The sequence below is a fragment of the Anguilla rostrata genome, chromosome 5 (assembly GCF_018555375.3).
Source record: "Anguilla rostrata isolate EN2019 chromosome 5, ASM1855537v3, whole genome shotgun sequence".
Lineage (NCBI taxonomy): Eukaryota > Metazoa > Chordata > Actinopteri > Anguilliformes > Anguillidae > Anguilla > Anguilla rostrata.
The window spans coordinates 24,078,119-24,092,408 of NC_057937.1; the positions used below are offsets into that span (position 1 = coordinate 24,078,119).

At 39.1% G+C, this 14,290-nt stretch overlaps 1 protein-coding gene and 1 long non-coding RNA gene across 3 annotated transcripts in view; one reads left to right on the forward strand and one right to left on the reverse strand.

Annotated features, from left to right (window-relative positions):
- ndufs3 (NADH:ubiquinone oxidoreductase core subunit S3) overlaps positions 1-7,771 on the reverse strand; it is a 129,536-nt gene extending 121,765 nt beyond the window's left edge. Inside the window, exon 1 of one of the 2 annotated variants that reach the window (XM_064337954.1) lies at positions 7,613-7,771. In XM_064337954.1, coding sequence (XP_064194024.1) covers positions 7,613-7,667 — 55 coding nt within the window. In that variant the 5' untranslated portion in view covers positions 7,668-7,771. The remainder of the gene's footprint in view (positions 1-7,612) is intronic. The other variant, XM_064337953.1, reaches the window with a different exon arrangement.
- On the forward strand, positions 6,705-13,232 carry LOC135256070 (uncharacterized). The gene is made up of 2 exons (XR_010330357.1): positions 6,705-7,017; positions 13,013-13,232. It is a non-coding gene; the product is annotated as an uncharacterized LOC135256070 (long non-coding RNA).
- The last annotated feature ends 1,058 nt before the right edge of the window (positions 13,233-14,290 follow it).

Genomic DNA, 14,290 nt, shown 5'->3' on the forward strand with positions numbered 1-14,290 from the left:
ATGTTAAACTTTCAAAATATTTCTGCCTAAATGCGCTTTCAAATCCATACCGTCGCATCCACATATTTATTTTCAAAAAAGAGCCTAGGCCTCCGTGCTTGCTCCTTTCAGAGGCGGTCGGAAGACTTGCAGCGCGCGAATGTCGCACGGTCTGTCAAAGCATCACTTTTTTTTCTTCAGCCAAGACAAGGAAAAGGTAGGTAGCGACGTTTCAAATATTACAAAAATACCATAGTGTTAACCAGTGTTTTAATTGGACCAAATAAGTGCCGGTACCTACTCCTCAAAATACATACTGTTTAAAATAAATTAATGTTGGTAAGCAAAAGAAGAGTCGGTACTCATATACAATTCCCGACAGCTCCTGCCCATCTGAAGCACTGGCGTTAACTATCATTCGGTGATGACAACTGGCGGATCCTAACTCTGTTCGGGCAAGTGGAATGCCTCATGCAGTTGTCTGATCAGACAAGTAAAAAATAAATATGATAAAAATGTAACGTTATCTGAAAATAAACAGTGTTTGTTTCAGCCGAAGCGGAACCTGTTCCAGTTGAGCTACGTAGGCTATGTGCCTACCTTTTTTTTTTTTTTTTTTTTAAATCTAGAGCTTCTGTTATAATGGTACAATACATATGATTAAAATGGTGACCTGGAGAAGCCCATCAGATGTCGCGGCCGCAAATTGTTGGCAAAACACCAAAAAAAAAAAATATATATATATATATATATTTTAGGGCATTTAAAATGTTTGAGTGATTCAACTACTTCCATTTCCATACTACAACATGGTGATTTTTTCCCATGAAAACGAAAGGGAAAGTGTTTATTTTTAAGGTTTTGTGAATGTAGTGAGCTAGCAAAACTGAGAGTAAGGCTACAGTTGCTACAGCTGACAAAGAGGGCTGCATTCTAATGACGATTATGATTATAACGAGAGGAGCAGTCTCACAAGCTGCTGCAGTGTCCAGAAATGAACAGATAAAACTAGCTAATAAAAAAGACATTAATCAAGCATCTAAGTTAGTTAGGAAATTTTGTATCATATCTAATTCTCAGTAGAATTAGAATGTAACAGAACAGAATCTTTAAAGCCATTTTTCTCACTTTTTCCTTTTTTTTGCATGGACAATGCATGTAAACTCTCTCACTGAGTGTGAGAGAGACAGAGAGAGAGGGCTTTGAATGTGGACCCAGCTCAAATTATATTGTTAAATAAAAAGATAATACATTCTAAGTACTATTTTGTCATGGTAATTGAGTTAATTTAGCAGAAGTGTCCCTTTTAAAGTGCAATATGTTACTTTTCTTGAGTATCAATTTTGGTGAAGATAGAACTTCTAGATGGACAATGTGCTCTTTTAATTGTTTTCACGCCACCATAACTCAAAATACAGGCCTATTTTGCTTCAATATTTACAAACAATACAAAGGTTAACAAACCTTTTATGGTTTTAAAGTACATCTAAAACTACCTTTTAGCTCTTGCAAACTGTTATTCCTTGTATCAAGAGCTCGTCAGAGCTATAAGATAGATTTAGATATTAAAAAAAGAAACCTTTAAGAAGTCTCAAGAGGTTACGTTTTCACAGTCTTAAACTTTTTTGCCTTTGCTACATGCCCCCCCCCCCCCTTTCGGACACCCACCACGACACCAAGAGATTAATTCCACAGGAAACACTGATTATTATTATAGAGGACTTCAGAGCATAGCTAAGCCATATGTTTGCTGATGGACCGAGCTGACCGAGATCGTTTCCTGGAGTAAGACATAAGAGGATGGAAGTTCAACATTGATTTACTGTCTCTGTCTCTATCTCTATCTACTGAACACAGATAACATTTCATCATCGCTATGTAAGTATTAATGCTCAAAATATTTCGGCTATATTTGTTATTTTTGAAACTCAGTGTCTTTAAATAGGTTAGTGGTATAATGAGGATTTTTTTTTTTTTAATGGCATGACTCATCAACAGCGTTTCGCCTGGTGCTTCTATCACAGAGTGAATGCGTAAGGTAGTGATGAGACAATTGTCGGTTACGCTGGCTTACAAAACAATATTCCCAAAAGTCAAATTAGACACGTTATACATCGTTATGAAGCTTATACTGTCACCTACTGGATAAAATAGTTTTCAAACAAGCCAGATTGTACTAAAAAGGGTAACAACGTAAACAGCATGTGGTATTACGCACAGCTATTTTGGAAGGTACCCAGGCGTCACAAATGAGTATATTTCACAAACGGATTGTCCAAGATAATGACCACTCAGTCTCAAAAGGGACATCTCTATGTGTAAAACCAATGGTAAGGTTGTATATTTATTCCATATTTAGTCCCAAATATTGACAGTAGAATGACATGGTACAATTTTAGAAAACTCTGTCAGCAGTAGTCACCAACAACACTAGGAGGTGCAAGGAGACAATGTCCTTGTCAGCAGTTTTTGAAGTAGAGGTAGTCTGACTGGCCATTTTAGTCAAAATTATTGTCTAAAGGAGTCAAGAATCTCAAACGACTAATGACAAGAAATCTTAATAGCTAAATTGAAATTGGCTACACGCATCATGGTTGTCACAAATAAGCCTATAAGACTCAGTTGAAGATTCCCTTTAGAATTTATGCATTTGCACACTGCAGTACACGTTCATTCAATTCAATTTTATTTGTATAGTGCTTTTTAAGTGAACTATCACAAAGGCAAGAAACAGAGAAAATAGAGCAAACACCAGGCCTGAACCCCCAAATAACAAGTACATGAGGTAACAAAAAAAATAAAAAAGTCCCAGTGGGGAGAAAACCCTCAAGCGGTTGTGAGAAAAAACTCCACAATGGAAAGAAATCTCAAGAGGAACCCAGCTATAGAGGGGGAGCCCATCCTCCACTGCCCAACCTAGTGTAAAGTCGGAGTAGAACCGAATGTAGCAAAAATTCTACAGGGGATCTATCTCAGCAAATAAAATGGGTTTAGCAGGTCACAGTTGAGGTGAGAGACCAAATGGTATATGTTCAGTATAGTGCTGCTTATCATCCTTGTGATAAACAGTCAGAACTGCTGACATATCGCAAATTAAGTTAAAGAATTTGACCATTGAATGCCATTTTTCAATAAGGAATTTTATGGGAGCAGGCTGCCTTGAAAACAAATTCTCATTGACATATCACGAACAGAGATAATTAACTATGAAGAATGCGCTGGGAAGACTGCACACGGCAGGAAGGGGAGGCTGGGGGATACAGAGCTTTTCACACCAAGTCCATGAGCTCTATATTTTCCGGAATCAATGTTGCACAGAGGATGGGTGCAGTCAATGGCATGGCTTATGAATGTTGGTATTTGTGACCAGAGGCAAGGAGTGCACAGTGCAAAACGTGCAGCGTGCCTGAAAAATGGGCTGGATTATACGGAATATATTATCCGAGGGTGTGGTACAGGTGCATTTGTTAATAGCCAATCACCTCTTGATTTCCTTTAAAAGCCTTGTGCACTGCACAGGGCATACTGACAATTTGCATAGTCTACAGACTATAGAGGAAGAAGAGGATTAAGATACACTAATCAGATGCTTCTCACAAGACATTCTTTTGCAGGAGGAACAGAGTTGGGCTATCACTTTTTTCCATAAGAGAAATTTATTTGAATTTGTTTAAATTGTCTTCCATTGGAATTAAAATAAAACACTGCCTAAACAGGCCAGTTTTAATTTCCTATTAAACCTGTGGCTAAATAGCTTAAACACACTATAGCCATGTTTCCACCCAGGAACTACTTTTCAAGGAACTAAAAGGTTCCTTCAGCCCATTGTTGTCTGCGTTATCACCGCGGTCTAAAGATCCGCGAAGATTAGGCAAATTAGCCCACTGACGTATGTAAAAGCGACGTCGTCGGTCCATCTGCCCTATGATTTCTTCTGTAACCCCATACTACCAACGAAGTACATTATTTTCCAATAACTGGGACAGCCGGAGGGGTTTATTCCACTTATACAACGACAATATATGGTTGCTTTAGTATTTATTGATTTTTATCGACTTAATCACCTGAAATTGAAATATTCTTCCGCGGCCGTTTGGGCATATTATTTACCGTTGTCAAGCAAAACTCTCGTTGGTAGTTCGACTTGGACCGTTGTCATGCAACAAACAGGATATAACAGGCCAATATACAGATTGTAACTGTTTTATATATCCTCTCAAACACATTCATTATGTTTTTATGGGACCATTCACTTTCATGTCTTGACATCCGAGGCGACAGAATGCATTTACATACTACAAATAACTGGTTAACAACAGCAGAAAACATGCACACGTCGTAAACAATTTGCTGTTGAATTGATTAATTTGACTCTTACCGTCATTTCCAATATAGGCTAATCACAAAAAGACAAGAATAAGTAGAATGAAAACTCGGACTTGCGTGAAAATGTAAATTAATATTTCAGTGGTACAGCCACCGTTTTCTTTACTTGAAAGTTACTGCTAGCGGAGCAGCGGAGTGTGCCCTCTAGATGCGAACCATGCACCATAAATATGTCTATTCTTCCTGGTCTTTTTGTGGAATTGAGGAATCGCAGTGTGAAATTATGGCAGTCTGAAAAAGCAAAAGGGACGATTACTAGAATTAACCTGTTATTTTACCCTGACAAAAAGTGTGGAAGGTGATTTCTAGTTTCCTTTTACTGTATCCCCAATGTAAATTACGCAGCACTACCGCATACCTCACATAACTAGAAGTCAAACGTTTTGAGTCAATTATAACGGACTAACAAAGAAAATCCGGAAGAAAATATTCAGCAACCGAATTAAACCATTTGAATGTTTTGGTACGTAATATGCTGTCCCAGCACGAATGCTTAACATTTTATAAAACGAATACTAAAGCAAGAAAAGAACAGAAGAGCGCACGTTATAATCCTCAATCTTAATTTCTCATCTGTTCCAAGACGTTGGCAGGCTATAACCAAAAGTAGGTTACTGCGCCGCATAACATACAAGTTTGAATTATAGATATTATAATGAAATGAATTTGGTTTGCGGCCGCAGCTTTTTAAAAATGGCGGTTGAAATAAAATACTGCGAGTAGTCGACCAATCATAAATATTCAGCGCTTGCGCCCCACCCCAAAAGTTCTGGTACTTTTGGAAAGTACTACCCCCCGAGCAGGACCTTTTTTGGGGGTAAAATAAAGTCCCCAGAACTTAGACCCTGGTTCCTGCAGTGGAAACGCACTCAGTTCCTCAAAAGGTTCCTAGTTCCTAGGGAAGGTTCCTGCAGTGGAAACGCAGCTTATGCTGTACTTAAGAAATATTGACAGTATATAGAAGTTTTATTTAGCTAAATAAAACCAGGGAAGATCATTTTTGTGATGCCAATCACAGCAGTAAAATAACTGTTACTCAAACGAAAGAAAAAAAATAACGCATGAGTACATCATTAATTCACAACAATGGCATGGCTTAATTGATCTGAGCAGGACTGGATAAGTTGTGGTTTTGTCCTGTTCTAAATTTCGACCATTATCTCCTGGTTCCAAATCAGAATAGGTTGGCTTACTCAAACTTTGCTAAGCAGCTAAACAGCAACTTTTGGCATTCCATCTGCCGGAGAGGTGGATTGGTCTCTATTGCACCAGCTGGTGGAGAGAGAACATGCACCTGAGCTGCGTTAGCTAATCAGCCCAGGTGTTTAAAGGTGTCCTGCTCTCCAGTTTGTGGCTGAGACCAGGAGCTCACATTGAGAGCATGTTTATGATATTAGTCATTTTATTTTGGAGATGGTCTTTCGTTTTTGCTTGAACCAAAGAAGTAATCCTCAGCTTGCCTGCTGGAGGAGCTGGAGCTGGCTGGGAAAGCAGGCCAGCTACGGGTGACGCACAGGAAAGTGGTCTTGCCGTTTTACTTGTTGTCTTTGTCATTTTAGCTTGTTTTAGTTTGTTTTTGCCCAGAACCTGTGAGGGGGAAGGGTGAAGATGGCAGTTTATTTGACATGTTTTGTGTGGGTGCGCTCTCTCTCCATGTGGCAACCAACCATCTCCCTCCCAGGGGTGTCATGCTGGAGTGTAGGTGTCATGCGGCATGGATGTAACCTCTACATATGGAATGTAAATAGAACATACATATATAATGGTACAGAAGAGGTAAAACCTGATTTGCACCTCAAACATGATTAGTAACTGGCTAAAAATAAAATGATGTAAAGCTTACAGAATGTCAAGATTGGCTGAAAAAGGTTCTCACTGAGGGTGGGAATACATGAATAAGGTGCTGTCCTATTATCATGTATTTTTCAATGACTTCTCAATAATAACAACTCTGTCTGTGCAGTCAGTAGCTGAGAGTTTTATAAGCATACTAATATAGCATACTTCCTTAAAATAAAAAAGTGCACTTGGTTCACTTTTGAACTATCATACACATCAGGAAAATATACTTAAGCTTATACTTGAACTTTTTTTCAAGTTTCAGTACATTAAATATACATTAAATATTAAGTAGGCTGCAGAAATAATGATAAAATACTGAACTAGTAAGTCACTAGTGCTCACTGGATGTTAAAGTTACTTTTCAGATTTAGTCACTAAAAAGTTAGGCAGTTTTGTCCCGAAGTTGTCAGTCAGACTAGTGGGTCTATTAAAAGTTCCTACCTTCCATGTAGCCTACACTTTATCTTTTCTTTTCCCCCTTGTTTTGGTAGCGGGTGGTATTATAGTTTCAAACACTCCGCGTTATGATGGCATCATAAATAGATTGAGCGTGTGATTGACCTAATCGCGGTAACAGAACAGTCTATAGCTTTCTTTTTTCCAAAGATGGTATTTATCGATGCATTTGTGTCGCCGTGATTTTCACGTGACACGTTTCTACGCTTGCAGGTCAAGTGGTACCCACGATATGGAGAAATTTTAGGACAGCGCTTCCGATAATGCTCGTGTCGAAAGTGCGACGGAAACACCGACAGATTTGCTCAGCAGTTGCATCTGTCCGGAATTTAAACAAGTCCGGCATTCTTCACGGTAAGAAGAAATTTTACGACAACGTCAAATTAGCCAGTGATGTTTAACCTTAATGAGAACACACGACTGTCAGTCATGACATTCTGGTTCATTGACGTCTGGTTCCCTTGTGTATTCAAGTACACTAGCACTGACTATTGGTAGCCAGTTAAGCTAAAGTTAACTTAGCCTAACCCTATCGTCGGCAACAATGCTGTGTGACCGGCAGAGACATGGAATATTGTCACAGGCGAGAAATCTACTTAGCATATCCTGCTATATTGGACCAGAGTTACGTTACTATTGCTAATGCGCATACACATTTAGTCGATAGTTTCTAATAGTTTGTATTGTAAATGTTTGTAATAAACGTATATAAATGCTTTATTTTCATCCTGAAGTTTTTTTGGCCATTGCACACTAGATAGTCTAGCAAGCTAACGGTAAATAACTTGGGCTAGGTGAAGAGATAGAAGGTCAACGATTTCTAACATGAGCGACATCACATATTTCCACATTACTCTAGACTTAATCATGTGTAGTCTTCAGTAATAACGTACAGCATTAATTTTCGAAGACACTACTGCAAGAACATTAATATTATCTGTCCACTTACACTTAAAACTCCTGCTCAGCCCTCCACAGAGAAGACGAACGAAGGAAGCCGCCATATTTTCAGGGTCAATTTAAGAAGATGAAAGGGCTAACGCACAGTGATTACGTATTTTTGTAGGCCAACTCTGGAGTTACTTCCGTCATTGGTATCCCTCGGAAAATTTCCAATACATTTTTCCCATTGGCATTTCGTTTTCTGTCGAAAATAAGGTCTGTGGTTAACGTATGTCGAATACAGTTTCAGGTTTTGTTCTACGAGATAAATTACACCATTAATATCTCAACCGTGAATTCAGAAGCCGTTATGTGTTTTTAAAAAGTAAGTTGCTAACAAGTTACTATGTTGGGCAGGAGGAGTAAGAAGTTGCAGAAACCAATAGCTCTCAAACAGCAGCTCTAAATTTCCCTATAGGCTATAATGGGAAAACTCCTGCCTTTTCTATCAAACTAAGGGGTTTACAGTCACATTTTCAACCCAGTTATATCCGAAATACACATAAGAATAAGACTCAATGCGTGATTTTACTTGACACAACTCGATAACGAAGTTGTAGCCGAGTTGATTTATTCAACACTAGACTCTGGTTGGTCAAAATATGACTCACCATATGACTTATTTTTGGAACACACAAGTGACGAATAACCTACAAGGAACACGACCGCAAAGTAGTTCGAACTTCCATGGTTACTGAACTGCATATGGATCACAGAACTGTGTGGAGCGAACTAGTATGGGCTAAAATTAGTGCCAAAAGTATTTTGTACTTGTTAGCAATTACTTGTGCTTGCAACTGGTTCGTGTTTGTAAACTCTGTAAGTTGAACCTGTAAAAAAAAAAAAAAACCTTGTGTTTGTGGATATAGATTTTCGTGAGGGGGGAGGGTCACGTCTGTAAATTAAAACCTACATGTGTTTTGTGATCTGAATTGCTTTATTAACATTTGTGAACAGAAAAAGTACGAATGCAAAACAGTTTTTACGTGCGACACTCCCTCTACATGCAACCAAAGACTGTAAAAAATATGGACAAAGCTACTGTTAAAATCCTATTGACTTTTTTAAAATCATTGATTGTAAAATATCTATAGCGATTAAAAATAAAAGATTTCTCACGTTTTTTGGGACCGTCATTCCCTATCGTAGCATGTGCTTGGTTATATTTATTTCAATCTCTGGAGGGAAAAAAACGGATTTATGTCGATTTACGATGTGTTGGTGGTCCTGAACTACACTAAATCAATCAGTCGCACGTATACACGTCACAACCACGTGTGCTTGTAAGTCTACCCGCCAAGTGCGGTGCCTTGGCTGCCCCTAACTGCTGGTCTGGGATCAATTTCCCTTCCCAGGTCCTAACTTTAACCATTAGTAGGAGAAGAAAATAACTGACTCTGGACCAGCAGATAGGGCCAAATGTACCCAACACCGGTGGCTGGCTAGCTGTACCCACGACAAATGCGGTGTCACTGGTTAGCTTAATGCATTTTTTCAATGGTCAGGACAATAATGTTAAGTTAAGAAAGGAGAAAATCATTCCAAATCCAACCATGTAGAGCAGGTCATATACAGCCAGTTTAGATTAGCGGGACTGTCAGTGCCAGCATGAAAGATATCGTTTATAAAGTTTCGGTTAGCTAACGTTAACGTTAGGAAGGGCTGGATCAGCAGGTAGCTAGCTAGCTGTCAAAGTCAGGTTTATTTGTCATTACAAACCATATGCTGTACAGTGCACGATGTAACGAAACTTCGTTTCGCAAGGCTTCGGTGTAACAGACTTTCAGTCTGCTCACAGCACTTACAAAGGAATATGCCTACACAGATTGTGAAAATCAGAATCACAGCGCACTTAGACAAGACAGGTGCAGTAGGCAAGAGATAGACAATTTCTAATAAATAGTTTTATTAAAACATAGTAAGTAGTAAATATTGTGGCGGTTTCGCGAGGAAGCAGCGACGGAGACGGACTTGGCTGCTTTCGAATCGCTCCCGGGGAGCTTCGCTTTATTTGTGACATCCCTTCAACAGCAATTCGTAGACTGACAAAAGATAGCTGGGCGAAACTTGCCTTTGTCAAAACCCCATTCGCCGTGATTGGCTACCAAGGCACAGCAGGACGTAGCCTTAACGTCACACCACATAAAGGTCGGATAATTTTTATACAGCGGGAATACAGCAGCGCGAGACACACACAAAACAGGGAAAACAGGGGAGACAGGCAGGGAATACAACACAGCAGTAGTGGCTAGGTGGCTAATGACAGAAACGTGACGGTACAAATCATAAACCCGAGGGGCTGCTAGCGCTACGTAAGCGATTCCTAGCAGGCTACACACATTTAAAATAACACCGGTCATAACGAGTATTTACACGATCGCGGAGCGGGACAAGTTAACCGCTAACAAGTTAACACAATTATTTACATTATGCACAGGCAAGATCGCCACAATATATTGTCGGTAATTTATCGAAAACCGTGCTGGCTAGCTATATTGTTGTTGTGTTGTGATAAAAATATATATGACGTTATATTCCATTTGAAATTACGTCTTAAGTTAGTTAGGTTAGGTTAGGTTGTACTCTTTTATACGGTCTGTGGCTGTACTTTATAGATCCCTGAAAGGAAATCCTGTTGTCATCACGACCGTACAATTATGATGTGAAATAAACAATATAACTTAATAGTTACAAATCTGTTATTTCCAGTAATTTTAAATTGAAATACGATATCAAAGTGACACAAGAAGTAGAAGGACGCAAGCGTGTTCCAGCTGAGCCGTGACGATATAAGCGTGCGTCGTGAGCACAGTACCGGTATGTGTAGTTCCTAAGCGTACTAAACGTACACAACGTTGTACCTACTTCTCATGGGTCAATCGTGCTGTTGATATTATATTTCATGAGTCATATATGTCATGAGTACCGCATACCAATAGCTAACTGGTTCCCGACTTGTAACTAAAAATGTCGTTTATTGAAAATTGCCCCATTCATTTTCCCATTGACAAATTTGCGGGAAAACGAGGGGAGTGGCTTGGTGACGTTTTCACTTACAAGCTCTATTGAGCTTGTAAGTCAAATTGCCTCCAGGGGGCGTCTGGTTCGTGACGTCACAGCCCAATGTTAAAATCCTATTGACTTTTTAAAAATCATTGATTGTAAAATATCTGTAGCGATTAAAAATAAAAGATTTCTCACGTTTTTTTGGGACCGTCATTCTCTGCCGTAGCATGTGCTTGGTTCTATTTATTTCAATCTCTGGAGGGAAAAATAACGGATTTATGTCGATTTACGATATGTTGGTGGTCCTGAACTACACTAAAATCAAAGTCGCACGATATACGTCACAACCACGTGTGCTTGTAAGTCTACCCGCCAAGTGCGGTGCCTTGGCTGCCCCTAACTGCTGGTCTGGGATCAGATTTCCCTTCACAGGTCCTAACTTTAACCATTAGTAGGAGAAGAAAATAACTGACTCTGGACCAGCAGGGCCAACTGCACCCAACACCGGTGGCTAGCTAGCTATACCCACGACAAATGCAGTGTCACAGGTTAGCTTAATGCATTTGTTCAATGGTCAGGACAATAATGTTAAGAAGGGAGAATATCATTCCAAATCCAACCATGTAGAGCAGGTCATATACAGCCAGAGTAGAATAGCGGGTCTGTTAGCGCCACCATGAAAGATATCGTTTATAAAGTTTCGGGTAGCTAACGTTAACGTTAGGAATGGCTGGATCAGCAGGTAGCTAGCTAGCTGGCATAGTCAGGTTTATTTGTCATTACAAACCATATGCTGTACAGTACACGATGTAACGAAACTTCGTTTCGCAAGGCTTCGGTGTAACATAGACTTTCAGTCTGCTCACAGCACTTACAAAGGAATACACACATTGTGAAAATCAGAATCACAGTGCACTTAGACAAGACAGGTGCAGTAGGCAAGAGATAGACAATTTCTAATAAATAGTTTTATTAAAACATAGTAAGTAGTAAATATATTGTCGGTAATTTATCGAAAACCATGCTGGCTAGCTATATTGTTGTTGTGTTGTGATAAAAATATATATGACGTTATATTCCATTTGAAATTACGTCTTAAGTTAGTTAGGTTAGCTTGTACTCTTTTATACGGTCTATGGTTGTACTTTATAGATCCCTGAAAGGAAATCATGTTGTCATCACGACCGTACAATTATGATGTGAAATAAACAATATAACTTAATAGTAACAAATCTGTTATTTCCAGTAATTTTGAATTGAAATACGATATCGAAGTGACACTAGAATTAGAAGAGCGCAAGCATGTTCCAGCTGAGCCGTGACGATATAAGCGTGCGTCGTGAGCACAGTACCGGTATGTGTAGTTCCTAAGCGTACTAAACGTACACAACGTTGTACCTTGACTTCTCATGGGTCAATCGTGCTGCTGATATTATATTTCATGAGTCATATATGTCATGAGTACCGCATACCAATAGCTAACTGGTTCCCGACTTGTAACTAAAAATATTGCTTATTGAAAATTGCCCCATTCATTTTCCCATTGACAAATTTGCGGGAAAACGTGGGGAGTGGCTTGGTGATGTTTACACTTACAAGCTCTATGGCGGGCGCGGCCAAAACCATAGAGTTAAGCGGTTCTGTGATTTTTACAATGTGATTGACACATTGCGGAAAAGCCCATCAACCTGAACAAACAATTTTAGAACGAACTCGAGGCAAGGTGACTGTCTGCCATTATGTTTTAAAATATATTATCAAATGTTTACGGAGTTTAATTTCCATCCGTGACTGTACTGTGTCATGTAATCACGTTATATGTATGACATGAATAATAAAATTATGTTCAGTTATCTTCAATTTATGTTTCTCAGCAAAACGAATATGCTTAGCTAACATATCAGCTTGCCAGTGATCTAGGTAGGCTATCCGTGGTTAGCTCACGCATTAGCAATATGAACCACAGGGGAAGAACATCGACTACACTGTGATGGTCAATCAATCAGAGATGTGTACTGGTGATTTGACTAGGCTGGTTTTCATATAACTGTCTGGTAGACCTGCTGTTAACCGAGCAAGTTATCACCGTAGGTTTTCGCCACCGTCAGTTAATGAGCCAGTAACTGCTACTCCATCGCCGTTTCTGGTGTTCACTTGCTGGGTGACGCTAGCTGACCGATCGTTCGCAAGTCACTTTTCAACAAATAAAAATTAACACTGTCAGCGGTGATCAACAGACCTACCAAGTATTTTAATAACTGATCTGCAGGCGTGTAAATATGACAACTCACTTTGTATAGCAAGTTTTCCACCTGGTGCATGAAGACAAAAATAATTTAGCCTACATTGAATTTCTAATTATTATTATTATTATATATATATATTTTTTTTTTCCTTGTAGATCACCAAAACCAATGGAGAAAAGCCAAAATACGCGAGGATCCCCCAGGACCGATTCTGAGAACCACTGGCTTAAATGCTCTTGTCGGTCTCTTAAATGTTAAAAACATGTTCCTTTCTAAATGCCAGTCTTACAATGATGGTTAATTTTGTTAAATTCTGTGTGTGTGATTTCATTGTGTGTTGTATGTTATCCAGCAAATAAACTTTAAGACTCTTAATTCGCTTCGTGAAACTGAAAATTTTGCAGTGTTTATCCCAAAATTGGGATTATAGTAGCTTTGTCACATCCATGAAGCATGGCCCAGGTAGACATTTAGGCTACGGAATGTACACGACTGACAAGCCGTCAAACACGTTTGACAGATTGAATATTTGCCAGTTTGATTTAGCTAGCTAGGTAGCCGAAGTTGCGAACTGTTTTAGCATAGGCTACTGGACTACCAAATATAGCAAGCTGATTACGCTTTCTGCCAACTAATTAGCCTATTTGGTTAAGTAGGCTAAAGGAAATAGTAAAAATGACTTAGCTACCGAAAAAAACTAGTTGAACGAATTCGCAGAAACAATTCGAATCCAGGCACCAAAACGTGGATTTACGGTTGTTATTTTGTGTCAGGTATGTTGGATTTTTGGGTAAAATCATACCTTAATAGTGTTAGCTAGCCAAGCATATAACTTATCTAACCATCCCCCCTTTGTTTGTAGAACACAAGTCTCATCATCATGGATGTTTTTAATAAATGCTGACAAAACTTTACAGTTACACAATATAAATGAAAGATGCTAAATATTTCATTATGATTAGTCAATACAGTACATAACTTAAGGTATGATTTTACCCAAAAATCCAACATGACAAAATGACAACCGCAAATCCACGTTTCGGTGCCTGGATTCCAATTGTTTCTGCGAATTGCAGCAATCCATTTGCTTCTCTTTTCTTTAGCTTTCGGTAGTCTGTAAAAAGATAGCGCCGATTTCTTGTTGAATCTATTTGTACAGTCAATCGCACAGCAGCTCTTTCCCATTTTAGATGTGTTTTTTGTGTTTTCGCGGCATTCAAGCTGAACGCTGACGCTGCCACTCAGTAGTCTTTCTGCCACTCATTGGGTGTAACCACAGTGACTTCCACTTACTGTGACGTCATGTGCATACCCTCTATAAGAACAATGGGTACCATGTCATTCTACAGTCAATATCTGGGAATAAATATTGAATAAATATACAACCTTACCATTGATTTTACGGGTAGAGATGTCCCTTTTGAGACTGAGTG